A 13,720-nucleotide genomic window follows, 5' to 3' on the forward strand; every position below is an offset into this window, starting at 1 on the left:
ATCCTTCAAAAAAAATTGAACAGAAGAGGCCCAGTGACTTTGTTTTCTGCCCATATTTTTCCTTCTGTTCCTTCTTTCCTTGAGTTCAAATTTCTCTTATTCAACTATGCCAACTTTTGAAGAGAATAGCTTTTCTATATACAGAGCTTGTTTTCCCCATGGGTGAGAGGTATGGTAATCCATCTTAACCAAAAATATTTCATTTGGTATGGTTTAGATAATAGATGCCCCAAAAACCTCACACATGAGAAAATGCAAGAACATTCAGAGGTGAAATGATTGGGTTATGAGAGCCTTAACCTAATTAGTGAATTAATCTCCTGATGGGGACTAACTGAATAGTAACTAAAGGCAGGTAGGGTGTGGTTGGAGATGGTGGGCATTGAGGATGTGGCTGTAGGGTAGAGTACAGTTTCTCCCTGTTTCCTGACCATCTTGTAAGCTGCTTCCTTCCACCACACTGTTCTGCTGAAATGTTCTATCGAAATTCAAGCCCCAAGGAATAGAGCCAACCTTCTATGGAATAAGACTTCTGATATCCTGAGCCTTAAAATAAACTTTTTTCTCCCCTTGTTGGTTCGTTTAGTCATAGCAGTGAAAAAAGCTAAAACATTTGTTACAATTTGTATAATTTCAGTATTCATAACAATTAAGAGTCAACAACACATATTTCTCCTGAGGAAAAATAGAAGTTTTGGTACACATCCTCAGATATACAATGCAGAATTCCCCAGGGGTTTGTGGCCAGGGGCTAGGGAAACATATGTTTGAACTGAGAGAAGTTGAAATGATTATTTGATCTTTTTCAGTATTAATATTCAGAATGACTGGCAGTAGAAGGATATAAATGCATAATTATGGAACTAAGAAGAAGAAGACTATCTACTAAAATCAGACTCCCTTATTCATAACATGACTTTTAGTCAACCTTGACAATCACCTTTAATAAAATAGATAATATAGTCAAATATTGTAAATTTTTCTTAGGGTAGTAGGCAGCCAATTTATCTCATGGTTTGAAAGTGTTAGATAGAATATATAGATGGACAAATGGCATTAAACCTCAGTGGCTTCAAATTGTGGGTCAAAGTGGCACTCTCTGCTCTCATGTCTGAACAATACACTGTTATCTTCTGTTCATTGGTGAAACCATTAACATAATACTATGTATCTATAGTACTGAAACATAAAACTGTATATATTTCAATGGCTATCAAAGCATGTATCTTATAAAATATACATAAATATACACAGGGGCACAATAGGTAGTATACTTGCCTATATATTAAAATTACATTGTATTTTTTCTCTGTCTTATTATGTTTTTGAAAAAAATGTACCAAATCTTCCCTTTTTCCTTTTCTCTTCATAGATATACCTTTATCCTTCCCTTTTCATAGTTCCAAAAACATATATGCAAGCACTTTCCTGCTATGAATGAGTGGTATTTAAAAATCTTAGTTGTAGGTGATGCTCAGTGGTAGAGTCCTTTCCTACATTGTACAAGCCTTTAGTTAGATCCCTGGCATAAAAAAAAAAAAAAAAAGTGCCAGAAATCGTGGTTGCAAAATGGCTTTTTAGGAATTTGAAGATCTTTTCTTAAAGAAAGTACCTTTGTAAGCTTAGGTTCTCAGATCTGCTGGTATACAGATTTGTAACTATCATGAAACTGAAATATTGTACTATGTGATGTAAATACCAAACTCAATAATACTCTGAGAACTGCTTTTCCACTTGGGAAACCAAGGAACATTTGTCTCTCCCTGACTTTGTAGGAGATAACTCCCTCTTAATTTCTTTTCTACCTGCCTGATGCAGGATAAGGGAAATATGGAATTTCAAGAAATAGTTGGTTTGGGGGACATGGTAGGGCATGCCTATAATCCCAGTGACTCAGGAGACTGAGACAGGAGTCTGACAAGTTCAAGATTAGCCTAAGCAAATTATCAAGGACTTAAGCAACTTAGGGAGGCCTGTATTAAAATAAAATTAGAAAGAGTTGAGGATGTGGCATCCTTGGTTTCAATCCCCAGTAACAGCAACAAGAATAACAACAAAAATAGAAATAAAAAACATACAGTTGGCTTGATTTTTTTTGTGGCTTTGGACAAGGACTCTAAGTTGGAATTGGTTAAAGATGATAAAGTGTGCAGAGAAATCAGAAGTAAGGACTATGGAGGTCTGTTTTAGTCAATTTTGTACTGACTAAATTGATATAGCAAAATATCAATGATGGGCTAACTTTACAAAGAAAATAAACTTAGCTAACTGTTATATGGCAGTTCAAAGGCATGGTGCCAGCCTTGGCTCAGCTCTGGTGAGGACCTTCCTTGGCTGCATTACAACATGGTAGATGTTAATAACAGGACTTGGGCATGAAGAACAGATCACATCAAGAAACATGAATCCAGAGAGCTGAATAGGGCCATGGTCAGATTTTATAATAAACTTCTCATGAGATATACTAACAATAACACAAGAACTACCTTAATCCCTTCAGGGTTATCTCCAATATTTGACCAAAAGACCTCTCTCTAGACCCTTCGAATTCAAAGTTCACTTACCTCCCATATCCCACACTGGACACCAAGTTTCACATGGACTTTTAGCGACACACCACATCCAATATGTAGCAGAATCTCATCCTTGTTCTTAACATTTATTCAGGTCTCCACCCTCCCTCCCACACCCCCCTGCCCCGTCCCCACCCCACTCCAGTTCTATTGCTCTCAGGACCTATTTCCCTTGCCACCCCTAGTAGGGTGGGACCTTGGGACTTTCTGCCCTAGCATTATACTCTGACTCCTAGGGAACAGAAGCAGTCATATAGCTTCCCTCCTGCTGCTGTCAAGACAACCCTTCAATCCTGCTGAAGTTCTTTCGGAGTTGTTACTGCTTGACCTGGCAACTTGCCCATTCTGTCACATTATTCCTTACACTCTTAGATAGTAAAAGGGAAAAAAAAAAGTTACATATGAATCTAATAAAATGGTAGAAACAATAATCCAATTCATTGTCTTTTTGAAAAAAAAAATAAAGTCAGACTTGGGTTTTCTAAAGCAGGATAATGATAAAAGGACTAAGGTCTAAGAACAGGAATAATTTTGGAAAAGACAATGGGCATTCTGGGCAGAAAATGGGAATGGGCTGGAGTTGCACATGCTAACAATAAAACACAAGTCTTCTTTTTCTTTCTTTGGTATGTTCAGTCCTGTTATAATCAACTGCTCCAAGGCAAAGCTAATCTCCTCATTAGAATGAAGTGATGGATGATTCAAGGTAACAGAATGAAGGGAGCAAAAAGTCCCAGGGTAGCTTTGGATTTCCTAGAGCCATATCTTTGCAGCAGTCATTTTGGGAAGTTGGTGATAGGAAAATTAGCTATTCTAATTGAAAGTGGCTTTAAGACATAATAGTTTGCCTGGCATCTAATAAAGTGCTTTCCCTATCCATGTCAGTCTGTAGAAACACTGAGTGGTAGAACATAGATGTAGTGCAATCACTGGTATTATGTGTGGTTATTACATCACACTCATTTGTATTAAGAAGAAAAGTTACCTGTGAGGAGGTATTAAAGTTAGTTCACTAAAAGATAACAAATCTCAGTGACTTAACATAATAAAGATTTAAATTTCAAATCACATCCCAGTTCAGTAGGGTCAGTGGTGGTGCTGCTCTCCCTGCTGCTTTTTGAGGACCCAGAATTCCTCCATCTGGTGTCCTTGTATGTTCCAGGGCCTTAGTGTCTTCCACTGACTACTCTGCATGTTGCTTGCAGTTAGAGAAGAGAGAAAGTGTGGAGAGAGCACACCTGATTTTTACCTTGAATCACATGACACACAGCATTTCCACTCACACTACATTAGGAAATGATCCTATAAATTCACTTAGGTGCAATGGAGCTAGAAAACACTGACTTTACAACTAATAACAAAAATTATTAATATGCAATAGGAATAAAAATATTGAATTACCTTCTGCAAGTTATTAAATCTTCTTGTATCTCCATTTCCTCTTCTATAAAATGACACCTTTAGGGAAATATATAAGTTAATATATGGAAAATGTTTAAAATATTCCCTAGTACATGCTAAGTGCTCTTTAGATTTATGATCATTGCTGTTATTATAATTATTATTAATTAATTTCATATTTGAATAAGGATGCAGAATGACTTTTACGACAATTCTAACTATTGGGACAATTAGGGCAATGACCCAAATTTGAATGCATGAGACATTTTGCAGTTTCGTTGTTAGGACATTCTGAGAATGGATAAAATAGAAAGATAGGGAAATGGTCATTTAGCCTTATTAGGCATAGAGTAACTAATGTACTCTTACCTACTAGGAAGTCCTGGTTATATGTAGCATCCCATACAGTGATACAAGACAAGCAATTTACAGAGAATTTTTATTTTAATAGGTTGCAAGTATTTCTTTCTAGTATCAGACATACATATGGTTTTTATGTTTTTATCTTATGATAGGCCTTGTGAGGGCTATTATATTTTTTTTGTTCTTTTATTCTATGCTTTCATCTTTTAGAATATGTAAGCAAAGATTTGTATATGCTAGAATTTCAATAAACTAGCGCTAAAACTAGTTTAATTTTTATAAACTCACACATGAAATAGAATCTTTTAAAATTACTCTTAATTTTTAGATCCTTTAAAATGGTTTTATTATAGAACAAAGTGGACAAAAATGAGCATATGTTGAAATTGTGATATTTTTAAATTACTTTTTTATCTGTAATACAAACTAATTCTTTAATTTTTTTTTTTTTACACAAATGGAGCACTGTTTTTATTTCTCTGGTTATACAAGATGTAAACTCACATTGTTAGTGCAATCATACCCATACATGGGGTAATAGCATCCATCTCATTCTACCATCTTCCTTCCTACACATCCTCACTCCTCTCACCCTCCCCTCTGCTCAATTCAAAGTTCTTCCATTTTTCCCTTGCTAAACTCCCCCCGCCCCATTATGGATCAGAGAAAACAACAAATGAATTTTTTAGGTGGTAATAACATAATTATCTATGCAATTTGTATTTTTTTGGCATTTTGTTCATATGAGTCAATGATGAGCCCTACATTATTTCTTACTTTTACACTGTATTGAAACAAAATTTTGATTGGAAAGACAAATTCTTATTTTTTGCTTTATGTTAAAAAGCTATTTCTTATTGTATCTTGTTTAAATTTTGAAAGTGCATAGTCAAACAAATGGAAAAGCCTTTTTAAAATTCTTCATTTTAGGACTTAAAAGTTTCCACCAAACTTAAATAAAAAGAAAGGAATGAATTAAAGTGTGATTCCCAAAACAATTAGAAGGACAGTTTAGTATTTATGACAATTTTAGTACACTCATTTTTTACCACCTCTAGAGAGATGACTTAATGTCTACATGTGGTCATATGTCTAGATAAAAGATAAAAAGTTTGCTCATTTTTTTTCCGGATGAGTGGTTTCTATGATGGGATAGTTGGAAATATGAAAAATGTATAAAATATGGCTGGCCAGCTTACCAGTTTTATTCTAATTGATTGAGTATTTTATAAATACTCAGCAGTTTGTGTTTTAATATTAAGTGGGTTAGAAAAAGGTTAGAAAAATAATGGAAATGTCAGGCTTTACTCATAAAAAAATTAACAATATAAACCAGGCACCATGGTGCATGCCTATAATCCCGGAGGCTTTTGAGGCTGAGGCAGGAGGATTGTGAGCTCAAAACCACCACAGCAATTTAGCTAGAGCCTAAGTAACTCAGCAAGACACTGCCTCTAATTAAAATTTAAAAAAGGGAATGGAGATGTGGGTCAATAGTTAAGTGTCCCTGGGTTTAATCCTAGTACTAAAAATAATAATAATGATAATTAACAATATCATCGATTTTGTCATCATAACTTCATTTGCTACATTGGAAAGTCATTGAAATTGGGATAATGCAATTGATAACATTATTAGTCAAAGAGCAGAAGATACGGAATATATTGGGAATATATTCATTGTTTTTATCAGGACAGATTTAGTTTTATAACTTGCATCAGTTGCTTTATTTTGTTTGCTTAGCTCAATTAATTTTTTTGAAATGGTATATCAATCCTGCTTAGTTATTGGGAAGAGATAGAATGGACTTCTCCATAATTCACTTGTGCTGATTAGTCCCAAATTCACAGTGGCAGTTGTTTTAATTCAAAAGTGAAATGCTTGGTGTATTATATTGTTAGATTTCTTGGTAAAGGCAATGCACAGTTGATTCAATTCAAGAGGTTTAGCACTATCATTCAATAGAATATTTTGAGTTTCATATATCTTTCATGTATTGGAAATTATCAAAGATGTGCCATCTTTCTCTAATACTAGAACTGTGGATCCAGTCATCTCCATTTCTGAAGGAGAAATAAAATCCCAGGGGAGAGTGAATCAAATAAATTGCTGCTGAGAGAGAGAAAAAAATTTCCACTTCAATGAAACTCTTTTTTCCATTTTCCCTTTTAAGCTTATTTTCCTTATATATAAAATTAAAGTTTGGACTATCTGACTCCTAAAGACCCTTGCAGCTCAAAATACTTTAAATATTTTTATCTCCTCCAAAATGCAGGTGTAAAAAATTAATCCCCAATGCAACACTGTTAGGAGGTGGTCTCCATTAAGAAGTGTTTGGGGCATGCAGGGCTTCACTTTCTTGAATGAATTAACACAACTATGAAATGGGTTTTATAGGATTATATTTGCCCTTGCCCTCTTCTTCTGTTGGGCCCTATGAGAACATTTGCGTCCACTTTTTAGGAGGAAGGATCATTCAGAGCTGCCATCTTGGGAGAAGAGAGAATGGGCTCTAATTTACTAGTATCTCGATCTTGGACTTCTCAGCTTCCAGAATTATGGGAAATAAATTTCTGGTTGTGTAAATAACCCAGTGTCAGATATTCTGTTATAGCAAAACAAAACTAAGGTGTAAGATACAGCTTGTATGTTCCATAGTCACTGAAGAGTAGGCCAATGTTTTATAACATATGACTTACATGTTTTTAGTGGAACCAAGTATAGTAACATTTTGCCCAATTCCTGTAACATCTTTCATCTTCAGAACTGGGTTTTAAAAAATCACATTTATTTTTAGATGTAGTTGGACATAATGCCTTTATTTTATTTATTTATTTTTATGTGGTGCTGAGGATCTAACCTAGGGCCTCACACATGCTAGGCGAGTACTCTACCACTGAGCTACAACCCCAGGCCCCATACTGTTTTTTTGTTTGTTTGTTTGTTTTGTTTTTTGTTTTTGTTTTTTCCAGTCTATGAGTGAAGGCAACACCATCAATCCAAAGGTGCCCCAGGACATTCTGGCCTGCCCAGTATTGGGAATTAAATGGCTGTCATATATAAGTGTAGAAATTCTATGTAGACCTGTGTTTATATCTTGAATTAACCTAAGGGGTCACTTCTCCCCAATCCATAGGTGACAACATATGAACTGAGAGTGATATATATATATATATATATATATATATATATATATATATATATATATTTAGATGTATAGCCTATGTAGATGACTAACTTCTAGACACAAACAGATTTCACATTATTCTAAAACATTTCTCCAAAATAATCTTTGTTTTCTGTTAAACACAGTTATAACTTAATACAACTCTCAAGTATGTATATTAACTTTCATGCAAATTTTTTAAAAAGTTTGTTCTTTATTAGATACTATTACAAAATGAAAAGTCAAACTACAGCCTAGGACAGAATAGATGGAAGTCTCATATCTAATAAAGGGCTTGTATGCAGAATATATCGAATATATCGAGAATACATTGATATCTCCTGAAGAAAACAATCCAACTAAATGTGGGCATACATTTTTAATAGTTACTTCAAAAATAAGATTGCAGATAGTAAATAAACACATGGATCATTATCATTATCCGTGACAGCTATGCAAATTAACATTTCAATGTGATACCTATCATAATGACTATCAAATAAATAAAAAAATAAAATGAATGATTTCAAGTTCTTCCAGAGATGTGCAACAACTTGAACACTACTTGCACACTGCTGGAGCTAATACAAAAACATACAGCCACTTTGGAAAAAGCATCTGATTGTTTCTTAAACTAAATGTAAACATACTGTACAGCTTAGCAATCCTACTCCTCAGTGAAGTAAAGACTCCTGTTCACACAAAATCTCAATGACAATGGTGACATAAGCTTTATGTGTAATTGTCAGAAAACAGGAAACATCTGAAATGTTCTTCACATGAATAAATAAAAACAACAACAACAACAACAAATTTGGCACATTTATATAAATGGAATATTGCTCAGCAATAAAAAGGAACAAACTACAATAATCACCACAAAATGGGGGAATTTTTTAACATATTATGATAAACAAAAGCAGTCAGATGCCAAAGAGCTAAATGCTTATGATTCCATTTATATGACATACTCAAGGTAAAACTATAAGAAAACAAATAAGTTAATGCCAGGGGCAGAGAGTAGAGATGGGAGTAGACCTCTGCATTATTTTTTTACTGTTTTATAACAAATTAGTAGCCTAAAATAAGGCACTTTTATCACCTTATGATTTTTGTGAGTCAGAACGTGGGGATGGCTGAGATATTCCTCTATCACAAGCTTCATAAAGTTGCAGTTCAATGGTGCTGCTTTCAGTAATCTGCAGTGCCATCTGAAGGCTTGGCTGGGGGAAGATCTGCTTCCAAACCCACATACCAATTATTGGCAGGGTTCAGTACCTTGTGGCATTTGGACTCAGAAGATTATTCCTTCCTGGCTGGGCAGTCAGACAACTCTCCCAATTCCCTGTCACCTGCACTTCTCCAAAATGAAGTTCACATCACACAACTGGCTTTCCTCAGCCTGCAAAAGCAAAAGTAAGCAACTGTGGCATAAGCTACTGTCTTTCTTTTGAAATTTAATATCAACAAGGGTACCCTATTACCTCTTCCATTCTATTCTCTGGGAGTTGTTAAATCAGCTCACACCCAAATGGAAGAATTATAAATCAGCATGACTACCAGTGGACTGGAGTTACCAGGGAACATCCCCTCCACACCCCCCTGAATCTCACTCATTCATATTTCCTCCCCATTCAAGGGACTCTGGCCTCTCCCAAAGTCACAAAATTCTGCCCTATTGCATTATCAATTCAAAATCCATGAGATCATCATCTGAGTCAGGGACCATCTTAGATTCTATCTCCCTCCTCCACAAAGTGGGTTGGGGAGACTTGGGGGTTGATGAAACTGATTACATCTTGACGGTGGTAGTGATTAACAGCTGTATCTGTTAAAATCTTATAAAACTGAATATTCAAAGGATAGTTTTTACTGTCATTTATATTTATTAAAATATTTAAAAGTTAACATCTCAAGAATACAGTACAGTTGAATGTTACTTAAATTTTGGCCAAATTAATTGAATTGTTGACTAGGTATTAATAATAATAATATATATATATATATATATATATATATATATATATATATGCAAATCTACACTTTGGCACTCACTGGAAAGCAGTATAATTGTTTCTAATTATGTGATTGAAAAATTATAACAACATTGCATAACTTATACAGTCTATAATTTGCTTATAGGAAAAGAAAAATATTGTTGTTGAAAAGAACATGTAATTATATTAATTAATTTTTTCATAGAAAGAAGCTCATTCAGAATAATATATTTTCCCTCTTTTGTTTTCTTTCCTTACAACAGACAATTTGTCAGTCCAAGTATTAGGGAAGATAAACATGTAAATGCACAATTAACTTTTTCTTATTTAGTTCTCAAAAGAATTATTAGAACAGTTTTTTATAAAATGATTTTTGTAATCATTTTGAAAGTTAACTTTCTTCCAGGCTGAATATAAATTGCAAAAAATAAGTCCAGTTTTCCTGCTTGTTTTTCCCATTTCTAAAAAGTGACAGAGGTAAGGTGGTAGGATCCTGTTACTGTACCCTGTTTATACAGCTGTACTTCATTGAAGGAAGACTTGTGTTACACACAGTTTGTTATAGGAAGTAAATGCTTTTAAAACAACTAAAAAGACAGGTCTTTAACCTCCACCTTTGTGGATTCTTTTTTCCACCATTCTCTTCTGTGGAGATTATAAGGAAGTAGCTCCAATATATATTATGAGTCTCTAATGAAACCTCATCTAATTAGCTCATCCCCTTGTTAACTTATTTTATGATGCATTAGGATGAGTTTTTAAAATTAAATTCTGAGAAGTCCAAAAATATACAATGTGTTGACTTGTAAGGAAGATTTATAAATAATAAGTTCTGAAATGCTTGGTGCTGAGTGTGTTCTAAAGGGAAAAGAGTGTTTAGATTGCTTCAAGTGTTCAATCTGTAAACAGTCTTAAAACCTTAGGAGATTCATCAACTTTATTACCTCTTGAAATCACACCACACAACACATGAAGAGAAAAAGTGTCACAGGGTTTCTTATATCTCTTATGTGTAGCTGTGTGTATTGATCAATAAGCCAGAGATTTTACTTCTAAATTATTTCAAAAATTATGGCAGGGAAGTTTGAGAGGTCATCATGGTGAATTAGTCCTCATTTGTATAGGAACGATTTTCTTAATTTCTTGGGTAGAAATACAGTGTCAATTTTAGAAATGATTAAAAATTAATTATTCAGTATGTAAGTTACTTATCAGAAGCTGGGTAATGAAAATAATTCTATAGAAAAAAAAGATAAGCCTACCTATTCATAATCCTGTTCACAATATTTTCACTCTCACAAAATTAAATTCTTCTTATATCTCTGAGCTATCACTTGTTTACTAAGATAATTTTGCTTTTCATGTTTTGTTTGGCAACTCCCTAAACAAAGTGGTCAGAGAGCATACAGCAACTGCCCAGATCAATAGACTGGTATTTTCACAATTAAGGTCCATAGTTCCATTCCCATACATCCAATCCTAAGATATTTAATTTCTTATCTATACTGATAATGGTACAATGATCATATCATATGGTCTATTCCATCTCCTGGATTTGTAGCAAAAGGCCAAACATAAGTTAGGTTAAGTAAGAACAAATACATGTTTTTAATTGAGTGTTATATATATATATATAAAGTGACATTTTTAGCTGGGATTTTGTTAAGATGAAAAATATCTACAGAAGGAAAAATATGGGCAGAAAACAAAGTCACTGGGCCTCTTCTGTTCAATTTTTTTTGAAGGATCATTATGAAGTCATACTTGTAGGCAAAACAAGCCACTCTCCTTTTGAGTGTGTGTGATAAAAATAAAAAAAAAACATTCATTGTCTTCTTTATTATAAGAACAATATCTACTATTTGGGAAGGTTTTATAAATAGTATCTTGGTAAAGTATGGGAAAAACCCTATGTAACCATTAGTTAATATATTTCTGTAAATAAAAATAAAACTTTAAATCTTAGGACCAAATATTGATATTTTTCTTCTTATTTCAACATTTTTAAAGACTTTTCAAAAGCCATCAGGAAATAATATTATGTAATAATTCATTCAAAAATTTATGTACTAATTTCTTCCATCAGGAATCTTCTTTAATTAGAAATGTTATCACATACTGAAAAATCATCACTATCCATTGACTACATTGTCACCACATTTCCAGTTGGCTTTTATGATCTGTCATATTGTAATATGTTGATAAAGTATAAATTTCAGAAGTTATTTTAGTTTGCTAGAGGCATTAATTATGTCATATATGCTATACATATTTATTGGCTATGTTTCAGGTTTTTATTTATTTATACTCTGTTGACTCCCTGCTTCCAAAAAATGATTTGAGGAGCCTTATTTCAATTACCATGGTGTTGGCTAGCTTTTCCAGACATATTCCAGATTTTTCATCCTCACTCAACAGAGCAACATGCATAACTGGACATGGAAGTCATTTTGTTCTTTTTTTCATGGCTCCTTTCAAATTATGTGTTTTGCAGAGGTTAACATTATTTGGGCTGGACACCAAGTGCACCACAGTTCTGAGGACTATAACTTGTCCACAGCACTGAGACAATCTGTCCTCCAGCTTTATACTTCCTGGGTAAGTTGTATGAAATTGAATAAATGTGATATAATGATTGGTTTTTTAAGGCTCAACTATTTCTGTTTCCTCCTACTAAACTGATAGAAGATGTTTACAAAAATGGTTCATTTTCCTCTGTGAGGTCAGACCCTAAAATATTCCTTTCTTCTCTGCAAGATCAGACACACATGAAGCAAATGGCAGTCTTTTGTTTGGCCTAAAAACTCACCTTGACATATACAGCAATATGAGAAAGTGACTAGTTTACTCTCAACTAGTAAGGCAATGTACGAACAATGTATCCCAACTCAAATACAAACAGCTTTCATTAGAAACTTTTAAGAGCAATTTAAAAAAATCAGTTCTTATTTCTGCATGACTAGGTAACATCTACTTCAACCCCTTGCTTTTTTTACATTGTTTAGTTGAGAAATAGTAACTGTATATATTTATAGGGTACAATGTGATGTTTCTTTACATATTTATATTTCAGAATTATCAAATCATGAAAATTAGCATATCCATAGGTGTAAAGATTTATCTTTTCTTTAAGGGAAGAACATTTAAATCCTCTCTTGTAGATATTTTAAAATATACAATATATTACTATCAACAATAGTCATCTTGCCATACAATGAAACACCAGAAATTGCTTCTTTAACTTTGTACCAGATGACAAATGCCTACATGTTTTTCTCCACCTCTACCCTCACACTGCCATGCCCCTCTTCTGTAAACTACTGTTGTACTCTTTATTTTAATTTTTTAACTTCCACATATAAATGAGATCACACATTATTCATCTCTCTGTGTCTGGCTTATTCCATTTTCAATAACAATTGCCTCTAGGTTCATTCATGTTGTCAGAAATAACAAAATTTCCTATATTAAGGCTGAATCATTTTCCATTGTGTGTGTACCATGGTTCTTAAGCCAGTCATCCACTGATAGAAACTTAGATTGTTTCTATATCTTAGTTATTATGAATAATGCTGTAATAAATATGTGGGCCCAGACATCTTTTTGGCATGTGGATTTCAATTACTTTGGATATAATCCCTGTAGCAGAATTATTGGATCATAAGGTAATTCTACTTGTAATTTTTTGAGGAAATTCAATGATGTTTTCCAAAATAGTTCTACTAATATACAATAGTACTGACATTGTTAAGCATTCCCTTCCCTCTGTATCTTTGCCAACACTTATTATGTTTAATCATTTGATAATTCATTTGATATCCCATTTTGGTCTTAATTTACATTTCTCTCTGAATAGAGATGTTGTACAGTTTTGCATTTATCTGTTGATCATTCCTATTTCTTCTTTTGAGAAATGTCTATTCCAGTTCCTTGCCCATCTTTAATTGGGCTATTTGTTATATTATCTTATATTAACTCAAACTCAATAGTTTGAGTTCCTTATATATAAAATATTGTCCCCTTATGTAATATATATTTTGCAAACATTTTCTTCCAATGTGTGAGTTGTATTTTCACTCTAGTATTTCATTTGCTGTGCAGAAGCTTTTCAGTTTGATAAAATATCATTTGTGTATTTTTACTTTTGTTTCCTGTGCTGTTGAAATCTTATTCAAAAATCTCTACCAAACCAATGTTATGCAGGTTTTCCCCTATATGTT

The 13,720-nt window shown here is 33.5% G+C and overlaps 1 protein-coding gene across 1 annotated transcript in view; it reads left to right on the plus strand.

Moving 5' to 3' along the window:
* The window catches only part of AGMO (alkylglycerol monooxygenase), a 334,485-nt gene that overhangs the window by 100,243 nt on the left and 220,522 nt on the right, over positions 1-13,720 (plus strand). The window contains exon 4 of the mRNA XM_081287289.1: positions 11,995-12,098. Coding sequence (XP_081143415.1) covers positions 11,995-12,098 — 104 coding nt within the window. The remainder of the gene's footprint in view (positions 1-11,994; positions 12,099-13,720) is intronic.

This window comes from Spermophilus citellus, assembly GCF_964194105.1.
Source record: "Spermophilus citellus genome assembly, chromosome: 3".
In the NCBI taxonomy this organism is placed as follows: Eukaryota; Metazoa; Chordata; class Mammalia; order Rodentia; family Sciuridae; genus Spermophilus; species Spermophilus citellus.